Raw genomic sequence first — 25,985 nt, 5'->3', positions numbered from 1 at the left:
AGAGATGTTAGCAGCTACTGGCACAGACAACCACGGAATTAAAAACAGCGAAGAACGCAAACACTTAAGATTGACTAACAGAAACTGGCTAACAACAAATAACACAACGGCGGCTCACCAATCAGTTTCTACAAGCCAGAAATATATATTTCAGGCAAACAACTCTTCCCTAAACTCTAATGGTGACTTTTGCTATAAGTGGAGCGGTCAGTCTCTTTCAAAGAAAGCATCCTTCAAGATCTAATCTCATTCAGACGACAGGATTTATTTTTCACTGCATGCTAGAAAATCAGTAACAGCGTAGTTTTGTGAAAAAAAAATTACAACAACAACAACAAAATCGAATAGAAATGTAGACTTGAAACTAGAAGAACTGGTTCAAAAAAGAAAAAAAGAAGAAAACGTTTAGGCTTTATCATAAGACAAGCTCTAATACCTGGTAATAAATAAGCGAATAAATTATCACAAATCATGAACGGTAATTGTAAGCGTATATGTCTGAAATCATGAGAAACCAGAACATTCTAGTCATTTGTAGCCAGCTAAGCAAAGTTTACCTGTCATCAGACAGCTGGAAATAAAGACTTCCATCGTTGAGAGTATTCTCGATCAAAATCAACATGGGATCACATGCAATTTGGCAGAAATAAAAGTCATTGTCGTCCTTGATATATTCCACTAACCGGTTAAAGCAAAACAGCTGGATTTCCTTTCATATGTATGTTCTTAGAGAAATAAAAAACGCGCCGAGTGCATTTTTGAGTTATATAAGCAGGCGGGAATTTTTAAGAACACGAATATTTGTTTGACTTTCCATATGCAGGAATAACGACGAAATCAAACGAAAGCAACCGTGCTAGCTTTAATGACTTGCTTGTTGCCGTAGTACAGTGTACTGATGTTACTGAAGCCTTATTGTTTCGGATGTTAATTCCATACGCGGATGAATCTGACTGTTTCTTGATAAAAGAGACAGATACTTAAATAAGTTGTTTACTAATGCTTTCTCTCTACAGGTTTTACCACGCACGCATTTCAATACCGTTTACGGGCAAAGCGTTTCGCGTATTTCTTCCCTTCTTTAGTAAAATGTTCGTGGAAGACTCTTCTCAACAAAATGCTGATAGACAACGGCGAAATTGCAATTTATCAATATTCGACCCAGGAAGAGAAAAAAAAAATTAAATTAGACAATTGGAGTGAAACTGTGTTACTTACGTTTTTTTTTCCCTCAGCGGAAGGTAATACAATACAAGACAAATTTCATTCACACAGTCGCGATACAGGAAAGCAGTGGCAAGTGCACTGTGGCTGCAGTTGGCTTTAGTCGCTTGCCATATGCCTCACGGCTTAGTGGAAGCTTTGTTTCTCAACCTCCCCAAATACTCTTAAGAATCTTTTATGACGTACCCTGTTGGAGGGCGTGGGGGTCAGTTTCTCGCTCAGAGTTATACACACACCAGATAGAGTACTCCAGTGGATATTGCACACTTTGCTCCGGGGTTTTATTCTACCCCTGGCTTAGTAATCGATGTATTTCTTGAAATCATTTTTTTAGAAAATTCTCCTTTTCTTGTTTCCCCCTCGACTCAGGACGCTGTGCAAGTTGGTACTCAGTACAAATTAGTTTTGTGCGGTGCTCCTCCATCCCCCGCTTCTGTTGTTGTTCTTTGATCTGTTAATGCGTGTTTTTTCCCACAACTATTGAATATGTGTGGGGATTTTTCTAGAGTCAGAGGGCCTAATTTGAGTCTCAAAGAGTTTGGGAACTAGTTTTGTTTCCATGGAACTCACACATGCGTACACCTAATTCTCTCTTCCGGCTTCGTTCTGAAACCCAAATCACAATGGCGGCTGGTCATAATATTCCAGAGCTTGGAGGCTATGATTTTGAGTTTACGAGAGTAGTTCCAGATGATTTTGAATGCCCTGTGTGTCAGTTAACAATGAAAGATCCCATACAGATTGGAGGATGTGGCCATAGACTTTGTAACATATGCTTAGAGAGCTTGTTGAGGTAATGCTGAGTCACTGCATGTCGAAAGAAGTGGCAACCGAAAACAATCAAGCTTACTTGGAAGTTGAATAACGATATTGACCGGTTGAGTGACTTCCCAAGGGTATCATAGTGTGTCTCAGCTATATATAAGTAACTGCTAGATAGCTTTATCCAGCATAAAACAATTCAAACAGGTTCGAGTTTGGTGTGAGTACTTAATGCGACGGAAAGCTATCAAATATTACATGAAATAGTTGTTGGCTGCCTTTTAGGTGTCTTCGACTGCTTCAGCGCTAGCACAAGTGCATCTAACAGAGTCATCGAATGATATGATCTTTCTCGTTTACTTTGTGAAATCAGTGTTCTCCTTTTCCGGCAGTAACCGGTAACATTCACCGCCTGTAGTAACTCTTATAACCGTCTAAAATTGCTTCAAATTCTTGAAAATTCAACTTGTAAAAGGATTACTTTACCGGTTTGAAAATTAAATTTACCTGTCATGCTTAAAATAACGGAAAACACTGTAAATATGAATCGACTTAAACTAATTATAATTTGTCTTGTAAATGCAAATGTTAATTACATGCAACAATTCCATCATTGTGGGTTCCTCACGCAACAGAATATGGCCCAGCGATGAAAAACGCTAAGACTTTAAAGTAAATAATTACAGTACACATGATGAAAGATTGTTAATATTTTGTTTGTTTTATGATTTTTTTGTTTGTCTGCTGTTGCAAATTTCCTTCTTTCAGGAGCCATTCTCCAAAATGTCCAGTTGACAGACAGCCTCTTTCACTTGACAAGGTAATGATAACGCACAACTTCATACTTTTGGGTCACGCAAACTAGCGATTCCACGTTCTGCTCTCGGTGAACAGATCCTTAGGCATTTTAACGCACGACTCGAAACGCAGTTTCCTTCAAATGGGTGGCCCCTATTGCAAAATGAAGTCAAAACAAAACATGTCAGGCACAAGGGTAGAAAACATCGTTGCTCTTTCGTTTGTCACAAACGCAGAAATTTGTTTTAATTGATATAGGATCCTAACTCTTCGACGTTCATGTTCATGTAAATGTTTGTGTCCTTATAAAATAAGCCAGATTCTTCCAGGGCAAACCCACTGAAAATTAAAGTTTATTTTGAAGCAATAGTCTGCGTTTTCAATTGGTTTACCAGCTTAACAACCTGCTTGGAATGTCAAAACACGAGGAAAGTTTGTAAATCGTGAGCTGGCGGAGGCAAGTGATTGACAAACGTTTCTCGGGTTCTCCCAACATCTTGGGTGGGTTATTAAGCCGGTAAGTCGATACAAAGTGCGTTCCATTGCTTAATTATCTTTTTAAAATAATTCAAATAGTACACGTGCTCTGATTGGCCATAAAACCATTTTACATGAGCGTATGTGAACACGGTTTTCGTTCCTCTTTCATTAGCTATAAAAGAAATGTAAAATGGTTTCCATGTTTACATAGCCTGATGTAAACACGGAAACCAATTTACATTTCTTCATCTACTCACCAATGTCTGTGAATCATCATGGTTCACTGGGAGAAATGCTGGAAAAGGAGAATTGTCTTTATTACAAGTAGAGTACAAAACATATCCTTGTGTCTGGGTTATCAGATATTTCCAGATGTCGCTTGTCATCGCAGAATTCTGGATCTCGAAGTGAAATGTTCTTATGTTGGGTGTCCTTGGACTGGAGAACTCCGAGCTGTGCAGGTAATGTATCTACGTCATATTCACCGTAAAGGCGTTCTCTATCACTTCATTCGCCGTTGATCCCAAAAATTAAAAATCTCAAACATTTTAATTTGTCTCCTTCATAATAAGCAAGCATTGCACTTATTCCTGCTACTCTTAACCATCGAGGCAGCAAGACATGATGTTATACGAAGCATATCAGGGTAACTTGTGGAGCTCAACTCAACAGTTTCTTGCACAATAGTAACTATATGGACTGAACAGCGGTGTTGTTCTGGTATTTGCAATCTGAGGTGTCATGGTCAGCAGTTTGCGCGCAACATGACAGATTTTCTTCCTGTCTGATAATCTTTGATAGGTGCCTATTATACTAAACGTTTATTAAATATTTATCTCTAGTCTTAGGGATATCATTATTATCAACAAGTCACACGTAAATTTCACATTTCTTTTCGTAGATCCTAAACCATCAGTTAACCGATTGTTTCGCTGTCAATCAAGTCTCTCTTTTCTTTGGCCTGTTGTATGTCTTAGCAGATTGGATCATGATTACATTACAGTTTATTATCGATAAATCATGATTTCAGAAACATCAGTCAGAATGCCTGTTCAATGCGGTGGAGTGTCCAAATGAAGGATGTAAAGAGAAGCTCACCATGCGAGATATGAACAATCACATGACAACGGAATGTGTCTGGAGGGAAGTTAGTTGTGAATATTGTCGAGGATCATTTATCGTGAAAAACAAGCAGGTTTGTTAACAAAAATGTGTTTCTTATATAGCTTCTACAAGGGTAGCATCTTAAAGTGGTGACGAATTTCAATCTTTATTGAGTCAAGATTTTGTTAAGCTCTAGGTATCTTCTCTTATTTGATATAAAATTGTTACACGGAAACATCTTACTTAAATTGGGCTTAAATGTTGCGTTCGAAAACTTTGATCCCTTACTGATAAAAAAAAGTGGGTATTTTACTTCATAAATTTCGTTAGTACAACAACCTGTCTTTATTGGTCATAATTTTAATAAGACGGAGAGAACTTTGAAAGTACATTAGCTATAAAAACTTCTTTTCGATTTCTTCAGCAACATCATAACGTCTGTCAAATGTTTCCGGTTCAATGTGCCAACAATTGTGGTTTGAGTAATATTCCACGAGAAAAGGTAACATTTAATATTGTTAGTGATTCTCAGTAATTCTAACGAGAGTTTAATTGAATGTTCATGCACACAGCCTGCATGGGACATATTGCTGCTCTATCTGAAACGTCACAGGCTAAGTCTTGTTTTATGTGAGCAATTTGGAGACGTTCCGTGCTCAAATGGTCAAAGAACATGCACTATTGTTTTGAATATATTCCTGGCTTCAGTCAGAGGACATGAAGGTCGTCATTTTCTGCCTTAAATGGGCCTTCCAGAATTGAATCTAGGTAGCTCCATGATAGGGAAACAATCCATAACACCGTAACGATCCCTTCAAGGAAGTTTGCTCCGTTAAACTTTGCAGGGGAAATGCCTTACACTACTAGGGAACATTTTTAAATTTTGTCTCTGAATTCAGTTCCCTGATTCATACATTACGAAATCTAAGGAGTAATTTTGAGACACCGAATGATTTTTTTTTCGCTAAGCACGAGAGAGGATTCCTGTGGCTGCTCACAGAAGACTAAATCTTCTCTATCTTTTTGTTTTAGCTCTTGGCTCATATTCGTGATGACTGTCCTTTAACAGAAATTGATTGTAAATACAAGAACTTAGGATGCCAAAATGCGGTATGAAACAGCTTTCAGTTTATATTAAATTGCAGGTTTGGCGGGGAGGTCGTATGTTTGTATTGTATTTCCATATCATGTTGTAAAATGAATTAAAACGGAATGTCAAATATGTAAAAAATTTTTCATTTTGTAGGGTTTAAAAAATTCCTAATAACCTGTGCGGCAGTTGAATCAAACTGTTTATTTCTGGAAGGAACAAGTAGATCAATAATTAACAAAAATTTAATGTTTGGATTGTATTAAAAGAGTTTAATGACCACATCGTCTTTTTTTCAGTTTCCAAGAAAAAGAACGAAATCTCACTTAGAATCACACATGGAAAGCCACTTGAACCTAGCTCTGTGCAGCCTTGAGATCACTCAGAATCAGGTTAAAGATCAGTCAAAGCAGATTGAGCAATTGACATCCAAATTCAAGGATCAGTCACAGCAGTTGAATAATCAGTCACAACAGTTGAATGATCAGTCTCAGCAGTTGAATGATCAGTCACAGCAGATAGAAAGATTGGTGGCCAAAAATACAGAACAGTCACAGCAGATAGAAAGATTGGTGGCCAAAAATACAGAACAGTCACAGCAGTTGCATAATCAGTCACAACAGTTGAATGATCAGTCACAGCAGATCGAAAGATTGGTGGCCAAAAATACAGAACAGTCACAGAAAATAGCCATCTTAACGTCCACTGTGCAGGGTCTGGTGCAGCAGGTAGAACCTCTGAGAAGCCAGCCTCAATATCAAGCCGCAATGGTGGACCCAACCGCGACCAAACAAACGAAGGACCAGACAAACAAGATAGGGGCAACCAATGCCTATGTTAAAGAGGGTAAGTTTCTATAGAAACTTTGGCGTTGCGTCGATGGGGGGTATAATAAGATATCTTGGTCAGTTTTATCAGCTGAGTTGATGACATAAATTGGCCACCGTAAAGAATTTCTAAAGCTGACGTTTCGACCGGTAACCCTCCGTCAGAGTGAATAGAGAAATGGTTGCGTGCGTTTTATAGGTAGATAAAATGGAAGTCTCACCGATAATCACACTCTCACTCGTATCTAAAACATTATTACTCGCAAGGTAAAGAACGTAGGAAGCGGCTAACTGAGCACGAAAGAAATGTAGAGAGACACACGAGACGCAGTCGAGCCGCTTCCCACGTGCCTTACGATAGAACAGAGCGGAGTCAAGGCTTCTCTATTTGTTTTATGATAAAGAATCCGCTAAATTCCCCATTCATTGCTTTCTATTTTTTAAAACAAACTTTCTTTCCAAAGCGAACAACAGTGTCGTCAGCATGCTCTATACTCTCTTAAAGGAAGCTACAATAAGCCAATCAGAATCCTTGATAGAATGGTTCAATTAATCTGATTGGTTGAACAAGACTAAAGCTGTCAAAAATGTCAAACCATTAAAGTTCACAAACCATGAAAGTTTACAATCTTGAGTAGTTTACAAACTGAAATAGTTCGGCAAGTCGAATCCTACACTGTTGCCTAAAGTAATTTAGTCTCTAATACAGAATCTGAAAGTGAAATGTTCGGTGAAATCCGGCCGAATTGTGGCTCATAAAAACACGCGAGTTTTTTTCCATGATAGATAGAAAACATACTGCTCTAGGCGTATGTTTTATGAATGAGCAACAACCGACTTCACAGGAATATAAAGATTGATCGGGATGACGGCGTCGTAAAACTCGGCTGCTTTGAGTTATGTAGCCTTCCACTGAACGCATCGGAAAGGATACCAGAGCAAGCTCTTATTTGTTCACTCGAAGGGCGGCCGATGTAATTTCTGAGGCTTGCTTCACCGCGATGACCGAAGATCGCCATTATGAGCCAGCCGTGTTGGACCTCAGCATAATTGCAGTCGCTCTGACACCGTCATGATTGATGAATTTTAACAGTTATGCCAGTTTGGCTATATTTTTTATCATTCCCGTGTTGTTCTGTTTTGTTTTGAACACGAAATTATATGTACTACACGAGTGTCAACTGTGTTTTGATTTTTATTACCGTATGTAAGCTTGCAATCTAACTGAGTGTGAAAACCTTCAAAACTCGGAATGTAAATTTCTTCCCTTTGAGGATTTTCGTCTCTGCTTACGTTATAATAACGCCAATTACGGCGCTTGACGTGCTGCAAATCTTTGTTTAGTCCTTCTATTTGCCGACTCACTTGTTCCGCCGGATTCAATCGCTCTGACGAGGGGCTAATGCTCGAAACGTCAGCCTTTTTACTCTTTAGGATGGCCAATTTTCGTTTTCAACTCAGTTGTTAACGCCAAATTACCTGTTATACTCTCCCACCGACGCAGCACCATAGTTTCTTTAGAAACTTACCCCTTTATTCATTTCTCTTGCTCTATGTTCTATACTCTGGTAGAACACGCTGTTTCAACCAATGACAGCGCGCGTTATACCCGGGCTTTATTAAAATATTTGGTAAGATTATTTTTTTGAGGGGCGGAAGGGGGTACTGGTGTGTAGATTCGCTTATAAGCTAACGTTACGAAGAGCTGAGTCATTTGAACTCCGAGTAAAACTACTGGGTTATGCTGGCCTCTATGACCTTAAATGAAGTCTAATTGATGATCGTGATGTATTTAGTATTGTGGTCGTTTTAATTATCTATTGTTTTTGTTATTTATTACAGGTGATACTATGAAACAGGGCTTCAAGCCTAAATCAATCCATTATATTGAAGTAGGTATGAAGGTATTGTTTTTTCAAAGGTTTAGGAAACTTCGAGGAACAGTCAAGTACGTCGGACCTGTACTTGTACACGAACGTGTACTTCATTTCATCGGCGTAGAATTAGATCCGTGTGAAGGTGAATATCGATCTATGAACATTGAAATGTACTGATAAAATTAAGAGAAAGTTATTGCTCGTAGTAAAAGTGAGTAAGTTCGTGAACTTGAGACTTTAAAAAGACTGTACATCGACTGCTGGAAGTGTAAGTATCAAGTACCTTTGGTTCAGAAGAGCTATTTTATACGCTTTGGTCTAGGGAGCTGTCTTAAAGCACTAACATTGATAGGCATCATGAAATTGTATTCTGAAGGCAATAAAACAAGAGTAATCATGGAGGTTTAATACCGAGATAACCCGCCCCAAGATCGAAACGTAGTCCTTTCATGATGAGGGTTTGTGGAAAAAGGTTCTCCCCTCATTCATAGTAAAACTAAACCTGCATTTAGATTAAAACAACTTGTTAGTGTGTTTTTTAGTAGTAAAACAGAGTCGCCTTTTTATAATGATTTTCTCTTACCTTAGACAACTGAAAGTTTTTTTTTTCTTCTTTCAGAAGTACCGAGTTGTTTAAGTCATCGTGAGAGCAACGGAACGTATGAGGGAAAAAGATACTTTAGCTGGTGGGTAATGCTATGTCTCTCGCTTAGGATAATTTTTTTATCCCAGAAATTCTTATTTGATTTATACGTCACATGACATCGATGGCGTAAGATATATTGATAAGGACGGAATTAATTCTGTAACGTCTCCATTTACTCATGCACATCTGTTTTCGGTTTGATTTATTATAAAATGACAAAATATCTTTTTTGTTTTTTGTATTAACCCTCAGTGCACCAGGTAGAGGCCTCTTCATTGAGTTTTGTGACGTCATTGAGTGTTACAGATGACGATAACAGTAATGTGGCTGCTGTTTCTTTGCTTCCAATGTGAAAGAACAAGAAAAGTCAGAACAGTCTTTGTCTACCATCTTGAGATGTTCGTTCACTACTCATATGATATTTTGTCGACCAATCACAGCAAATACTCCTTGGTCCGTTTGTTTGTAAATTCAATAGAAGTTAACATAAGTTAACACAGCTTATCATAAGGCTCGTAGAATTTCAAAGATTTTACAAACGTATGGTATTAAAGAATTGCATCTTACTCCTGTTGCAATCTCTTTTGATGCAGGTGTTCATTCGTCGGTCATCATAATTAGCTTGTAAGCTTATCCCGCCGTCAACAGCTTTTCAACATTTTTATGTGACTCAACTTCATGGTCTCTCGTTCACTTTCATCGAAAAGGCCTTGATCTGAAGTTAACCAATTGCTACCCGGGTTTCGAGTCAAATAACCGTAACACACTTCAATATAAGAAATTTATGAAAAGCGCAGGTAGCCTTTGAGGACAACTGTTGAGTTAGCAGAAAACTAGACGCGTGTTGATCACCAAGTGCAGATAAAAAGCAAAGAAAAAGTTCTTACTCTACCCAAAGGCACCTCCACCCTAAAATAAGTCCGCAAAACATTTAAGATTAAGCTGTCTGGGACGAGTTTTCAATAACAGAGGAAAAATGATAACATCAACAAACGCTTTGTACATTAATTAACTGAAGATGACAGAAGTTTCTGTCGAAACATGTATTACAGACTCAAAAGTTTTGTCTCTTTCTTTAAATTCTTATCGATCAACAAAAATATAATAAAACAAAAAACCGAAGAAGTTATATAAATTTCGTATCCGTCAATACCCATCTGTATTTCTTTCATGCAAGTGAAGCCATTCGCTGTACAAAGCTCACCAGCTCAAAAAATGAGTAGATGAAGAAGTAAAGGAAGATTGAAAATAGCGTGTATTGCATTGGTAACATAAAAATAATTGGTGCTGGGCATCTTTGAATCGTGCATTCATGACAAAGCCGGAGAATTGATAATGGTGAACATTTGATTTTCCATGAATGTAACAACCTGCCAGTTAAATCTATGAAAGCTCATAATTACTTTAATAAAAGGTATGTATTCTTGGTTGTCAGTCTACAACAATACAAGTTGTCAATATGAAGGGCGAATACAGTTAATTAAATAACAAAATGAAAAAAGAAACCAAATGTATATCAATTTTTGGAAAACGTTACGCTCATCAATCATTGTCTTGACTCTGATTTTTCATACAACTTTCCAAGGCTCATGGTTTCTCTCCCCTTTCTGTCGTGCTTAACCAGAGTATTTAGTAGGATTTGGACGTGGGTGGTTTATTTTTTCAATATAAGTTTTCCCTTGCAAGTTATTTTGTTTTTTGATTCAAATCACTTTTTGGATTAGGAAATGTTTTACACTAATCTAATTTCAGTGTGAACCCTTATAGTTAAGACCGTCTGCATAAACCTTAAGCTTAATGTACTCTGGAGATATTGTGGCGACATTGCTGCAGTAGAATCTTACCATATGTGACATACTCAAATGAACTAAGACAGTATCTGATACCTCATCGCAGCTGGGATCCAAACCGTTGATCACCTCCTTAACATCAGTTTTGTTGCATCCTGTTCGAGTTTCTTTAAGTTTATTATTCTTGTAAAAACAATGGTTTAATGGATGGAAGAGGGACCCTCCCGAAACCACGGGGCTTTTACTAGGGAGGCCTCCTTGCTTAATAAAAAAAAGATGTATTTGCGAGCGATACGCGTTCATTGGGAATATTTCTGTTGCCAAACCATCAATCTTGATCATCAGTATATCAATCGATTTAGCAAAGGACTTTGAAGATGTCTTTTTAAAGAAAAAAGAGTTTCAAAATGCCTAATGAGGTAAGGAATTCCAAATTTTGGTCCTTGAAAAAAACACAAAAAAAAATTTGACATTGGTTCGAAATTGATGATATCGGTAATCAATGCCTTTTCTGGTGAGATACGAATGTGCGAAGTTATTGGTGACAAATAGATTGAGAAATGAAGGCAGAAGTAAGCGGTTATGATAGAAAAAAAACAAATGACGTTATGGAACCACAACCTTATCCCTTAAGTTCCAAAAAGGAATATTTCAAGCGGATGCCTTCTTCGCCGAACTAAATTTTGTTAACATAAGAAGATGATTTCACTTTCGCCATATTGATTTAAGTTCCTATATTAAAAGCGTAGTCATTCAATGGAAATCCGGTTTTTTTTTTAATTTTAAGAAAGAGAACCGTTACGGTGCTTCACATCTATAAAGTTGTTTACATGAATCGATAATTAAATGTAGTGAAGAAAAAACATCTTCCTTGGTAATAACAAAAACTGCCTGCTCCTCAAGAAATGATACCGGCAAACCGAGTGTAAACGATTTACTTATTAACCTGCTGAAGTCGTAAAGGAGAAGATCATGCATTATGCAAATCAATAGAAATCACGTATGAATGACTCTCATGCGTGTTTGACAACTCACGTGGATTGGCTAATACGAATAGTTTATACCATGATTAGAACAAAATGGAAACAAAAAACTACAGTTTCGGACAGGACAATAAAAAAGTACTGGACCTGTTCTACTCAGCAGATATCATTGGTGACTACACTAACATCTGATATTTCTGTCGGTCTTCAACATTCTGTTGTCATTTAGTGCAACTCTATTGAACTCGCTGATCCTTGTCGCTCTCCTCAAAGAATCTTCCCTTCATCCGCCGTCCAAAATGCTGCTCTGTAGCCTCTCAGCAACTTATCTTTGCGTTGGACTGGTAGCACAACCTGTGGCTGTTTCTCAGTTTGTCGGCGGCATACGAACAAAGGAACATTTGCCGCATCTCATTGATGTCAAGTTTCGTGGTAGGGTAAAGTTTGAGCTCGGTGTCGCTTGTGACGATGATTGCAATCAGCGTGGACAGACTTCTTGCCTTGTTATTTGGGATGAAATAAAAGCTAGTTGTCACTTCAAAGCGTACAGTTGTCGTTACAGTTATAACAGATTTGTGATGTATTTTTGGAATTTTCCTATCTCATTATGGTGCAGCTATCTGGCGATTCCTCTTTGCGTATTGATATCCGTTTTCTAGAATACCTGGATCTTCTTCACTCTTCGTCATCATCACGCGCAGGTACAGACAATACTTTATCCAACATATGATCAATATAACCAAATAATTCCTCATGAAACTCCATTGAACACGTCGCGAAACAGGAAAGCAGTGGTAAGTGTGCTTTGGCTGCAGTTGGGTTTAGTCGCTTGCTATCTGCCCCAAGGCCTAGTGGAGGCTTTGTGTACTCACAGCAGACAATCCTCATTAATTTTTTTTGTAAGGCAACTTACAGGGACTTACATTCATCCTCGAACCCGATTCTTTATTACTGGAAAATCACAGAAGTGAGACAAGCAGTGAAGAATACAACTAAAACTAAATGCTGTTTAAGAAAATAGTTCCTATTTAAAGCTGTCAGGTGCAAAAGTAAAGGAAAGGAAAATTTATAACAGCTCATACATGTCTTAACTTGCAAATCCCACCTAAAGTCGTATTCGAGGATTGCTTCAATTTTGTAGTTTGTTTAATGATCACAGACTGAAATATAAATGAAGGTCACTGGCTTTCTTGTGCGCCTGTTCCAGTGGATGCTTATGTCAGAAACACAAAAATGTGTCTCATGACTTAAAAGTCAGGTTATTGTATTATGATGCAGCTGCAAATAATCGCTCCAAATTCAAGATAAGTACATGCGTATTGGACTTATTTATTCATAATGTTTGTGGCTACTTTTCTGCTTGGGAAGCAAGTATGATTCAAAGGGTGTTATTGATATATTTAGGAATTACACTGGAACCTGTCTTTCGAAAAATTAAGTCTACCCAATAGCTATTTATGACACTTCTCCTACTATCGAGTGTTTTCCTTGCGTGACATATTCGCTACCAGCAAATAATTTAACTCAAAGTTCTTTTCGTTTACATCTTTCATAATAGCAGTGCGTAAACAGACCTTAATGTATCCCTAAATACTCTTCAGAATCTTTTATGATGTACCCTAAGGGAAGGCGTGGGGGCCAGTTTCTCGCTCAGAGTTATGCACACATCAGACAGAGCGCTCCAATGGATATAACACACTTTCCTTCGGGGTTTTATTCTACCCCTGGCTTAGTATTCTATGTATTTCCTGAAATCATTTTTTTCAGAAAATTCTCATTTCCTTGTTTCCCCCTCGGTTTGTTTCTCGGAAGTCACACATGCGTACATCTAATTCTCTCTTCCGGCTTCGTTCTGAAACCCAGATCACAATGGCGGCGGGTCAGAATATTCCAGAGCTTGGAGGCTATGATTTTGAGTTTACAAGTGTAGGTCCCGATGATTTTGAATGCCCTGTGTGTCAGTTAACAATGAAAGATCCCATACAGATTGGAGGATGTGGCCACAGACTTTGTAAAATATGCTTAGAGAGCTTGTTGAGGTAAGGGCGAATTATTGTATGTCGAAACAAGTTACAACTAAAAACAATCAAGCTTACTTGAAAGTTGAACAACGATATTGACCGGTTGAGTCACTTCCCAAGGGTATCATAGTGTGTCTCAGCTATACATAAGTAACTGCTAGATAGCTTTATCCAGCATAAAACAATTCAAACAGGTTCGAGTTTGGTGTGAGTAATTATGAATGCGACGGAAAGCTATCAAATATTACATGAAATAGTTGTTGGCTGCCTTTTAGGTGTCTTCGATTGCTTCAGCACAAGCACATTTAAGAGAGTCATCGAATGATATGATATTTCTTGTTTACTTTGTTAAATATGAATCGACTTAAACTAATTATAATTTGTCTTTTAAATGCAAATGTTAATTACATGCAGCAAGTCCACCATTATACTTCCTCACGCGACAGAATATGGCTGAGCGATGAAAAACGCCAAGACTTGAAAGTAAATGATTATAATATACATGATGAACGATTGATAATATTTTGTTTGCTTTCTGAATTTTTTTTGCCTGCTGTTGCAAATTTCCTTCTTTCAGGAGCCATTCTCCAAAATGTCCAGTTGACAGACAGCCTCTTTCACGTGACAAGGTAATGATAACGCACAACTTCCTACTTGTGGGTCACGCAAACTAGCGATTCCACTTTCTGCTCTCAGTGAACAGATCCTTAGGCATTTTAACGCATAACTGGAAACGCAGTTTCCTTCAAATGGGTGGCCCCTATTGCAAAATGAAGCCAAAACAATGTCAGGCACAAGGGTAGGAAACAACGTTGCTCTTTCGTTTGTCACAAACGCAGAAATTTGTTTTAATTGACACAGGATCCTCACTCTTCGACGTTCATGTTCATGTAAATGTTTGTGTTTTTATAAAATAAGCCAGATTCTTCGAGGGCAAACCCACTGAAAATTAAAGTTTATTTTGAAGCAATAGTCTGCATTTTCTATTGGTTTACCAGCTTAATAACTTACTTGGGATTTTGAAGAACACAAGGAAAGTTTGTAAACCGCGAGTTGGCGGAGGCAAGTGGTTGACAAACGTTTCTCGGGTTCTCCCAACATCATGGGTGGGTTATTACGCCGGTAAGTCGATAGAAAGTGCGTTCCATCGCTTAATTATCTTCTACTCACCAATGTCTGTGATTGATCACGGTTCACTGGGAGAAATGCTGGAAAAGGAGAATTGCCTTTATTACAAATAGAGTAAAAAACATATCCCTGTGTCTGGGTTATCAGATATTTCCAGATGTCGCTTTTCATCGCAAAATCTTGGATCTCGAGGTGAAATGTTCTTATGTTGGGTGTCCTTGGACTGGAGAACTCCGAGCTGTGCAGGTAATGTTCTACGTCGTATCCACTGTAAGGGCGTTGTCTATCACTTCATTTGCAGTTAATCCCAAAAATTAAAAAATCTCAAACATTTTAAGAGAGGATGTCAGCATCCATCGAACAAATTTGAAATATTGTGGCAAGTCGCCTAAAATTCGTTTTCTCTCCTACTTTCGTATTTTGTAGCCCAATATGTCCTAATAATTGTGGTGTAGTTTTTGTGTGAAAATATATTTTAGTTTTCGAATAAATGATTTTTTTCGTTCGACCGCTCAAATATGCAAATTTTCACCCTGAATATTACCTGAGTTGTGTGACCTCATGTAGCGAATTTACTTGACTTCCGGTATTTCTGTCAACATAATCCTTTGATTTATTATCTAAACTTAATCCCCTGTCATTATTGAAGCTGGCAAAGAAATATTTATTTTTTGGTGAATATTTTTGTCCGACATACTTTTTCTATGTCGAAAAGTAGCATCAAAACAAAGACAGTTTTAACAGTGACCGGTTTGACAGAATCTACTGAGCTTCTAGCTTTTAAAAGAAAAAAGGATGGTTATAAAGTTACTGTAAAAATTTCTTTGTGTATTTGTGTCGTTCTATCGTGAGATGAACTCGAAGTCCGGCAAAATTTACTTGCTAGCGACTATGAAATATACATCTTGTGCCTATTTGTCGCCACCGTTTACTGACATAAATCAATACAATTTGTTAAAAAAAATCTAGCATAATACTCTTACCTCATTTATTTACGATTTTTATGACCTGTTTTGATGATCAAGTTATGCTCTACCACATTTTAGCCAGATTTAATTTGCAGTTTATAAAACTTCTCCACATTATTATATCAGTTGCATGACAAGCGTGACACATAAATTCAAAGATGAATCAACCTCCAAATTACCGATAGATGGGTTTTTTTTTCCCCTCTTTGCATATCTATAAAAACCTTCCAAGAATTACTGTATTCAGAAAACTAAAATGTCCAGATGCATCACTGATTCCTTTGCCGGCGGAAGTCAAAGAATGTTCACAAAAGTTAATTCTATTGACAAGCTACATACTGATTTAGCTAATTGATATGTTATATAAGCGTTTCATCTTACATGCTAACAAGGAGATTTCCTGACAAAACTTTTTCTCTTCACCAAAAATCACACCAAAATTTGACCTTGCTAAAGTGTACTGCACGTGTCGACCCGCCACAGAAGTTAGTTTATATTGAAGTTTAGTTACAAGATAAAGACTTGATTTGCGTTTGTTCTAATTGTGAATTATAAATGTACTTGTTTTTTAGATCGAATAATTATTAAAGCTTGGCTTGATATTATACGATTTGTGGTGGTCATTTGATCTATCCGGTTCCGAGTAAGGAAACAAAGTACAAATTTAATGTTAATGCGAAATGACTGTAAATTCCGTGACTACAGCGCTCTTTACGTGACATGCTTTAAAATTGACATGACAAAACGTTCTTCAGACCACCAATCAGATTCTTTGCTTCCCACGCATTGAAAGACGATTTCACTCAACTCGGCAAAACCTCTTCCCATTTCACATTACAATTGAAATATGGGGTCTCTCTGCTGTGAAAACCACTTCATCGCTTGCTCATCTAGTTCGGGACACTTGGGAGTGAAACGGCCCATTTTTGCACCTCTTGCAGACATCTTAAGCTTGCCAGAAAGAATAGTCGCTTGGTCTCGTCTCCAGCGTCGCACCATGGACTCGCTAAGTCCATAATCTCAAGCGATTTCCGAGCTGTTTTCTACAGCTTCAGCCTCCGCGTTAACTTTTATCCTGAAAGCCATAGTATACGAAGAGTGGCGTGCTTTTGGCATGATGAGAAAAATAACAGTGACGAAAGAGATACTCGATTGAAACGTTAGTCAGGCTAAAGTAACTGAGAGTATTGTTGTGTTTCTACAGTTGCGGAGTAGTATTTACATCTTCACTGATTCGCTTTTTTTTCTTTTGAGTTTATTCTCATTCATTAGCTTTTGTGTTCATTGAGCCATTTCCCAATTTTTTTCCCTTGAGGTTCGCTCACTCAAATGGCCGGTTACAATCAAGAATTTCGCTCTCGGCTTATAGCCGATGGTTTTGCGTTTTCTTTTGGACGACACGAGTCTTTTGGATAACACGAGTTGTTGGAAGGTCTCTAACTTTTAGGGTCTCGGCTTATAGGTGAAGAAATACGGTAGTGACCACAAAAGTAACATATTGTAATATTGTCAATTCAACAGAAACAAAAATCTTCATACAGGGTAAATATTCATTTGTGTTGGTATCAATTATTGCGTGACTAGCTTATGATATACATGGGGTAGGGGAAAACACTACGTAAAACCTGGGCCTCTGGCAAAAAGTAATACCCAAGCGTAATCTAATAACCGAAACAGCTTACTGGTCTTATAAAATCATACATAAACAAGGTAAGGGTGTTAGTTTTTTTAACAAATTGTAGTGATTTTTGCCAATAAACGGTGGCGACAAGTAAGTACACCATGTACATTTCATAGTCGCTAGCAAGTAAATTTTGCCGGACTTTGAATTCGTCTCACGATAGAACGACACAAATACACAAAGAAATTTTTACAGTAACTTTATAACCATCCTTTTTTCTTTTAAAAGCTAGAAGCTCAGTAGATTCTGTCATATCGGTCATTGTTAAAACTGTCTTTGTTTTGATGCTACTTTTCGACATAGAAAAAGTATGTCGGACAAAAATATTCACCAAAAAATAAATATTTCTTTGCCAGCTTCAATAATGACAGGGGATTAAGTTTAGATAATAAAACAAAGGATTATGTTGACAGAAATACCGGAGGTCAAGTAAATTCGTTACATGATTTCACACAACTCGGGTAATATTCAGGGTGAAAATTTGCATATTTGAGCGGTCGAACGAAAAAAATCATTTCTCGAAAACTAAAATATATTTTCACAAAAAAACTACACCACAACTATTAGGAAATATTGGGCTACAAAATACGAAAGCAGGAGAGAAAACGAATTTTGGGGACTTGCCGCTGTTTGTCTGATGCATGTTGACACCGGCTCTTAAGTTGTCTCCTACATAATAAGCAAGCATTGCACTTATTCCTGCTACTCTTAACCATCGAGGCAGCAAGACATGATGTTATACGAAGCAGATAAGGGTAACTTGAGGAGCTCAACTAAACAGTTTCTTGCACAATAGTAACTATCTGGACTGAATAGCGGTGTTGTTTTAGTATTTGCAATCTGAAGCTAAGTGTCGTGGTCAGCAGTTTGCGTGCGACATGACAGATTTTCTTCCTGTCTGATAATCTTTAATAGGTGCCTGTTATACTTTTTGTAAACTTTGTCCTGTTTACTAGGGATAGAACTCTGACGAACGAGACTCAATTAAACTGTTTTATTTCGCTCTCGTATTCGCTTATTTACATCAGGTGTGTAAAAAGCTACTCTGCAAAATTTGTGAGAAATCACTCTCTTATACGATATTTTCTGCATTTTGATTGGTTGTTGCCAAGTACTGATTTAAAAGGGTCATTCAAGGTTGCGTTAATTATGTAAACCATTCAATGTCCATAGTGTTCGCACTCATCATCTGACATGTGTCACGCACGAATCAAAGTCTCCGACACACTAAACGTTTATTTAATATTTATCACTAGTCTTAGGGATATCTTTTTTATCAATAAGTCACACGTAACATTCACATTTCTTTTCTAAGATCCTAAACCGTCAGTTAATCGATTGTTTCGCTGTCAATCAAGTCTCTCTTTTCTTTAGCCTGTTGTATGTCTTAGCAGATTGGATCATGATTACATTGCAGTTTATTATCGATAAATTATGATTTCAGAAACATCAGTCAGAATGCCTGTTCAATGCAGTGGAGTGTCCAAATGAAGGATGTAAAGAGAAGCTCACCATGCGAGATATGAACAATCACATGACAACGGAATGTGTCTGGAGGGAAGTTAGTTGTGAATATTGTCGAGGATCATTTATCGTGAAAAACAAGCAGGTTTGTTAACAAAAACGTATTTCTTATATAGCTTCTACAAGGGTAGCATCTTAAAGTGGTGACGAATTTCAATCTTTATTGAGTCAAGATTTTGTTAAGCTCTAGGTATCTTCTCTTATTTGATATAAAATTGTTACACGGAAACATCTTACTTAAATTGGGCTTAAATGTTGCGTCCGAAAACTTTGATCCCTTACTGATAAAAAAGTGGGTATTTTACTTCATAAATTTCGTTAGTACAACAACCTGTCTTTATTGGTCATAATTTTAATAAGACGGAGAAAATTTTGAAAGTACATTAGCTATAAAAACTTCTTTTCGATTTTCTTCAGCAACATCATAACGTCTGTCAAATGTTTCCGGTTCAATGTACCAACAATTGTGGTCTGAGTAATATTCCACGAGAAAAGGTAAAATTTAATATTCTCAGTGATTCTCAGTAATTCTAACGAGAGTTTAACTGAATGTTCATGCACACAGCCCGCATGGGACATATTGCTGCGCTATCTGAAACGCCACAGGCTAAGTCTTGTTTTATGTGAGCAATTTGGAGACGTTCCGTGCTCAAGTGGTCAAAGAACATGCAATCTTGTTTTGAATATATTCCTGGCTTCAGTCAGAAGACATGAAGGTCATCATTTTCTGCCTTAAATGGGCTGCCAGAATTTAATCTAGGTAGCTCTATGATAGGGAAACAATCCATAACACCGTAACGATTCCTTCAAGGAAGTTTGCTCCGTTAAACTTTGGAGGGGAAATGCCTTACACTACTAGGGAACATTTTTAAAATTTGTTTTTGAATTCAGTTTCCTGATTCATACATTAGGAAATCTAAGGAGTAATTTTGAGACGCCGAATGATTTGTTTTCGCTATGCACGAATGAGGATTCCTGTGGCTGCTCACATAAGACTAAATCTTCTCTATCTTTTTTTTTAGCTCTTGGCTCATATTCGTGATCACTGTCCTTTAACAGAAATTGATTGTAAATACAAGAACATAGGATGCCAAAATGCGGTATGAAACGGCTTTCAGTTTATATTAAATTGCAGGTTTGGCGGGGAGGTCGTATGTTTGTATTGTATTTCCATATCATGTTGTAAAATGAATTAAAACGGAATGTCAAATATGTAAAAAATTTTCATTTTGTAGGGTTTAAAAAATTCCTAATAACCTGTGCGGCAGTTGAATCAAACTGTTTATTTCTGGAAGGAACAAGTAGATCAATAATTAACAAAAATTTAATGTTTGGATTGTATTAAAAGAGTTTAATGACCACATCGTTTTTTTTCAGTTTCCAAGAGAAAGAACGAAATCTCACTTAGAATCCCACATGGAAAGCCACTTGAACCTAGCTCTGTGCAGCCTTGAGATCACTCAGAATCAGGTTAAAGAACAGTCAAAGCAGATTGAGCAATTGACATCCAAATTCAAGGATCAGTCTCAGCAGTTGAATGATCAGTCACAACAGTTGAATGATCAGTCACAGCAGATAGAAAGATTGGTGGCCAAAAATACAGAACAGTCACAGCAGTTGCATAATCAGTCACAACAGTTGAATGATCATTCTCAGCAGTTGAATGATCAGTCACAGCAGATCGAAAGATTGGTGGCCAAAAATACAGAACAGTCACAGCAGATAGCCATCTTAACGTCCACTGTGCAGGGTCTGGTGCAGCAGGTAGAACCTCTGAGAGGCCAGCCTCGATATCAAGCCGCAATGGTGGACCCAACCGCGACCAAACAAGCGAAGGACCAGACAAACAAGATAGGGGCAACCAATGCCAATGTTAAAGAGGGTAAGTTTCTATAGAAACTTTGGCGTTGCATCGATGGGGGGTATAATAAGATATCTTGGTCAGTTTTATCAGCTGAGTTGATGACATAAATTGGCCACCGTAAAGAATTTCTAAAGCTGACGTTTCGACCGGTAACCCTCCGTCAGAGTGAATAGAGACATGGTTGCGTGCGTTTTATAGGTAGATAAAATGGAAGTCTCACCGATAATCACACTCTCACTCGTATCTAAAACATTATTACTCGCAAGGTAAAGCACGTAGGAAGCGGCTAAAGCACCAAAAAAGTGTAGGGAGACACACGAGACGCAGTCGAGCCGCTTCCCACGTGCCTTACGATAGAACAGAGCGGAGTCAAGGCTTCTCTATTTGTTTTATAATAAAGAATCCGTTAAATTCCCCATTCATTGCTTTCTATTTTTTAAAACAAACTTTCTTTCCAAAGCGAACAACAGTGTCGTCAGCATGCTCTATACTCTCATAAAGCAAGCTACAATAAGCCAATCAGAATCCTTGATAGAATGGTTCAATTAATCTGATTGGTTAAACAAGACTAAAGCTGTCAAAAATGTCAAACCATTAAAGTTCACAAACCGTGAAAGTTTACAATCTTGAGTAGTTTACAAACTGAAATAGTTTGGCACGTCGAATCCAACACTGTTGCCTAAAGTAATTTAGTCTCTAATACAGAATCTGAAAGTGAAATGTTCGGTGAAATTCGGCCGAATTGTGGCTCATAAAAACACGCGAGTTTTTTCCATGATAGATAGAAAACATACTGCTCAAGGCGTATGTTTTATGAATGAGCAACAACCGAATTCACAGGAATATAAAGATTGATCGGGATGACGGCGTCGTAAAACTCGGCTGCTTTGAGTGATGTAGCCTTCCACTGAACGCATCGGAAAGGATACCAGAGCAAGCTCTTATTTGTTCACTCGAAGGGTGGCCGATGTAATTTCTGAGGCTTGCTTCACCGCGATGACCGAAGATCGCCATTATGAGCCAGCCGTGTTGGACCTCAGCATAATTGCAGTCGCTCTGACACCGTCGTGATTGATGAATTTTAACAGTTATGCCAGTTTGGCTATATTTTTTATCATTCCCGTGTTGTTCTGTTTTGTTTTTGAACACGAAATTATATGTACTACACGAGTGTCAACTGTGTTTTGATTTTTATTGCCGTATGTAAGCTTGCAATCTAGCTGAGTGTGAAAACCTTCAAAACTCGGAATGTCAATTTCTTTTTCTTTGAGGATTTTCGTCTCTGCTTACGTTATAATCACGCCAATTACGGCGCTTGACATGTTGCAAACCTTTGTTTAGGGACTTGTCAGAAATTAGCAGGGGGGAGGGGGGGTGGAAACAGAGGGGGGGTCACAACTTTTTGAGCCTCAGAAAAGGGAGGGGTCATGAAAAATGGGCAGTCAAAAGGGGGAGGGTCATGCAAATATATGCCCGTGATCATGTAGAGGTTCACCCACAGAAGAAAAAGGAAGTTCTTTATTTGGAAGAGGTGGATGATCATGATGAATGTGAGGTAGATGAAGGGGATGAGGCATTACCCACTTGTTCTAGTGATGAAGACTTTGTATTGGAAGAAATAGGAGAGTCGAGTGATCAGTCGGACTCTTAATGCTGTCATCGAAAATGTATGTATGTAGCATGACAAAGAACAGATTAGAAATATATTTTGAGTTTTCATAATACTTACGCACCCTAGTGTATTGCAAGAACTAGATTTTATCATTTATACAAGAGGGGGAGGGTCATGATATTTCAGGCCAAGCTCAAGGGGAGGGTTTGCAAATTTCACTCCCATTGCAGGGATGGGTCACCTAATTTCCGAACCCAAATTTAAAATTCCCACCCCCCCCTCCCCCCTGCTAATTTCTGACAAGTCCCTTAGTCCTTCTATTTGCCGACTCACTTGTTCCGCCGGATTCAATCTCTCTGACGAAGGGCTAATGCTCGAAACGTCAGCCTTTTTACTCTTTAGGATGGCCAATTTTCGTTTTCAACTCAGTTGTTAACTCCAAATTACCTGTTATACTCTCCCACCGACGCAGCACCATAGTTTCTTTAGAAACTTACCCCTTTATTCATTTCTCTTGCTCTATGTTCTATACACTGGTAGAACACGCTGTTTCAACCAATGACAGCGCGCGTTATACCCGGGCTTTATTAAAATATTTGGTAAGATTATTTTTTTGAGGGGCGGAAGGGGGTACTGGTGTGTAGATTCGCTTATAAGCTAACGTTATGAAGAGCTGAGTCATTTGAACTCCGAGTAAAACTACTGGGTTATGCTGGCCTCTATGACCTTAAATGAAGTCTAATTGATGATCGTGATGTATTTAGTATTGTGGTCGTTTTAATTATCTATTGTTTTTGTTATTTATTACAGGTGATACTATGAAACAGGGCTTCAAGCCTAAATCAATCCATTATATTGAAGTAGGTATGAAGGTATTGTTTTATCAAAGGCTTGTGAGGAAACTTCGAGGAACAGTCAAGTACGTCGGACCTGGACTTACAAATTTCATCGGCGTAGAGTTAGATCCGTGGGAAGGTGAATATCGACATATGAATGTTGAAATGTACTGATAAAATTAAGAGGAAGTAATTGGTCACAGTACAAGTGAGTAAGCTTGTGAACTTGAAACTTTTAAAAAGACTGTACATTGACTGCTGTAAGTGTAAGTATCAAGTATCTTTCGTTCAGAAGAGCTATTTTATACGCTTTGGTCTAGGGAGCTGTCTTAATGCACTAACATTGATAGGCATCATGAAATTGTATTCTGAAGGCAATAAAACAAGAGTACTCATGGAGATTTAATACCGAGATAACCCGCCCCAAGATCAAAATGTAGTCCTTTCATGATGACGGTTTGTGGGAGAAGGTTCTCCCCTCATTCATAGTAAAACTAAACCTACATTTAGATTAAAACAACTGGTTAGTGTGTTTTTTGGTAGTAAATCAGATTCGCCTTTTGTAATGATTTTTTTTTACCTTAGATAACTGAAAGTTTTTTTTTCTTCTTTCAGAAGTACCGATATGGTTAGGTCACCGTGAGAGCAACGGAACGTATGAGGGAAAAAGATACTTTAGCTGGTGGGTAATCTTATGTCTCCTGCTTAAGATAATTTTTTTAACCCAGAAATTCTTATTCGATTTATACGTCACATGACATCCATGGCGTATGATATATTGATAAGGACAGAATTAATTTTGTAACGTCTCCATTTACTCATGCAAATCTGTTTTCGGTTTGATTTATTAAAAATGACAAAAGATCTTTTTTGTTTTTTGTATTAACCTTCAGTGCGCCAGGTAGAGGCCTCTTCATTGAGTTTTGTGACGTCATTGAGTGTTACAGATGACGATAACAGTAATGTGGCTGCTGTTTCTTTGCTTCCAATGTGAAAGAACATGAAAAGTCAGAACAGTCTCTGTCTACCACCTTGAGATGTTCGTTCACTACTCATAGGGGATTTCGTCGACCAATCACAGCAACTACTCCTTGGTCCGTTTGTTTGTAAATTCAATAGAATTTAACATAAGTTAACATAGCTTGTCATAAGGCTCGTAGAATTTCAAAGATTTTACAAACGTATGGTATTAAAGAATTGCATCTTACTCCTGTTGCAATCTCTTTTGATGCAGGTGTTCATTCGTCGGTCATCATAATTAGCTTGTAAGCTTATCCCGCCGTCAACAGCCTTTAAACATTTTTATGTGACTCAACTTCATGGTCTCTCGTTCACTTTCATCGAAAAGGCCTAGATCTGAAATTAACCAATTGCTACCCGGGTTTCGAGTCAAATAACCGTAACACACTTCAATATAAGAAATTTATGAAAAGTGCTGGTAGCCTTTGAGGACAACTGTTGATTTAGCGGAAAAATAGACGCGTGTTGATGACCAAGTGCAAATAAAAAGCAAAGAAAAAGTTCTTACTCTACCCAAAGGCACCTCCACCCTAAAATAAGTCCGCAAAAAATTTAAGATTAAGCTGTCTGGGACGAGTTTTCAATAACAGAGGAAAAATGATAACATCAACAAATGCTTTGTACATTAATTAACTGAAGATGACAGGAGTTTCTGTCGAAACATGTATTACAGACTCAAAAGTTTTGTCTCTTTCTTTAAATTCTTATCGATCAACAAAAATATAGTAAAACAAAAAACCGAAGAAGTTATATAATTTCGTATCCGTCAATACCCATCTGTATTTCTTTCATGCAAGTGAAGCCATTCGCTGCACAAAGCTCACCAGCTCAAAAACTGAGTAGATGAAGAAGTAAAGGAAGATTGAAAATAGCGTGTATTGCATAAAAACATAAAAATAATTGGTGCTGAGCATCTTTGAATCGTGCATTCATGACAAAGCCGGAGAATTGATAATGGTGAACATTTGATTTTCCATGAATGTAACAACCTGCCAGTTAAATCTATGAAAGCTCATAATTACTTTAATAAAAGGTATGTATTCTTGGTTGTCAGTCTACAACAATACAAGTTGTCAATATGAAGGGTGAATACAGTTAATTAAATAACAAAATGAAAAAAGAAACCAAATGTATATCAATTTTTGGAAAACGTTACGCTCATCAATCATTGTCTTGACTCTGATTTTTCATACAATTTTCCAAGGCTCATTGTTTCTCTCCCCTTTCTGTCGTGCTTAACCAGAGTATTTAGTAGGATTTGGACGTGGGTGGTTTATTTTTTCAATATAAGTTTTCCCTTGCAAGTTATTTTGTTTTTTTGATTCAAATCACTTTTTGGATTAGGAAATGTTTTACACTAATCTAATTTCAGTGTGAACCCTTATAGTTAAGACCGTCTGCATAAACCTTAAGCTTAATGTACTCTGGTGATATTGTGGCGACATTGCTGCAGTAGAATCTTACCATATGTGACATACTCAAATGAACTAAGACAGTATCTGATACCTCATCGCAGCTGGGATCCAAACCGTTGATCACCTCCTTAACATCAGTTTTGTTGCATCCTGTTCGAGTTTCTTTAAGTTTATTATTCTTGTAAAAACAATGGTTTAATGGATGGAAGAGGGACCCTCCCGAAACCACGGGGCTTTTACGAGGGAGGCCTCCTTGCTTAATAAAAAAAAAGATGTATTTGCGAGCGATACGCGTTCATTGGGAATATTTCTGTTGCCAAACCATCAATCTTGAT

General features: G+C 37.7%; 1 protein-coding gene across 2 annotated transcripts; it reads left to right on the top strand.

The window, feature by feature from the left end:
• Positions 1 to 1,781: 1,781 nt before the first annotated feature.
• On the top strand, positions 1,782 to 25,106 carry LOC149042242 (uncharacterized). 2 transcript variants are annotated; one of them, XM_089212608.1, is made up of 14 exons: positions 1,782 to 2,017; positions 2,755 to 2,806; positions 3,627 to 3,725; positions 4,295 to 4,459; positions 4,793 to 4,870; positions 5,401 to 5,478; positions 14,878 to 14,976; positions 18,824 to 18,988; positions 19,321 to 19,398; positions 19,926 to 20,003; positions 20,281 to 20,785; positions 23,190 to 23,354; positions 23,831 to 23,897; positions 24,109 to 25,106. In XM_089212608.1, the coding sequence occupies exons 1-14, from the start codon at positions 1,797 to 1,799 to the stop codon at positions 24,164 to 24,166; spliced, it is 1,908 nt and encodes a 635-aa protein (XP_089068734.1). In that variant the 5' UTR covers positions 1,782 to 1,796; the 3' UTR covers positions 24,167 to 25,106. The 2 variants fall into 2 exon arrangements, with proteins under 2 accessions (XP_089068734.1, XP_089068733.1); XM_089212607.1 differs by lacking the exons at positions 14,878 to 14,976; positions 18,824 to 18,988; positions 19,321 to 19,398; ... (3 more) ...; positions 23,831 to 23,897; positions 24,109 to 25,106 and adding exons at positions 5,758 to 6,304; positions 8,128 to 8,304; positions 8,782 to 8,848; positions 9,061 to 9,374.
• The last annotated feature ends 879 nt before the right edge of the window (positions 25,107 to 25,985 follow it).

Source organism: Pocillopora damicornis, chromosome 7 (assembly GCF_964200805.1).
Source record: "Pocillopora damicornis chromosome 7, jaPocDami1.2, whole genome shotgun sequence".
NCBI lineage: Eukaryota > Metazoa > Cnidaria > Anthozoa > Scleractinia > Pocilloporidae > Pocillopora > Pocillopora damicornis.
This window is presented reverse-complemented; position numbering and strand designations above follow the sequence as displayed.

Coding starts and splice junctions, on each gene's coding strand:
- LOC149042242 (XM_089212608.1), top strand. CDS start 1,797: ATGCGTACACCTAATTCTCTCTTCCGGCTTCGTTCTGAAACCCAAATC. Junction 20,004..20,280: donor ACATAGGATGCCAAAATGCG/GTATGAAACGGC, acceptor GTTTTTTTTCAG/TTTCCAAGAGAAAGAACGAA. Junction 23,355..23,830: donor AGAGTTAGATCCGTGGGAAG/GTGAATATCGAC, acceptor TTCTTCTTTCAG/AAGTACCGATATGGTTAGGT.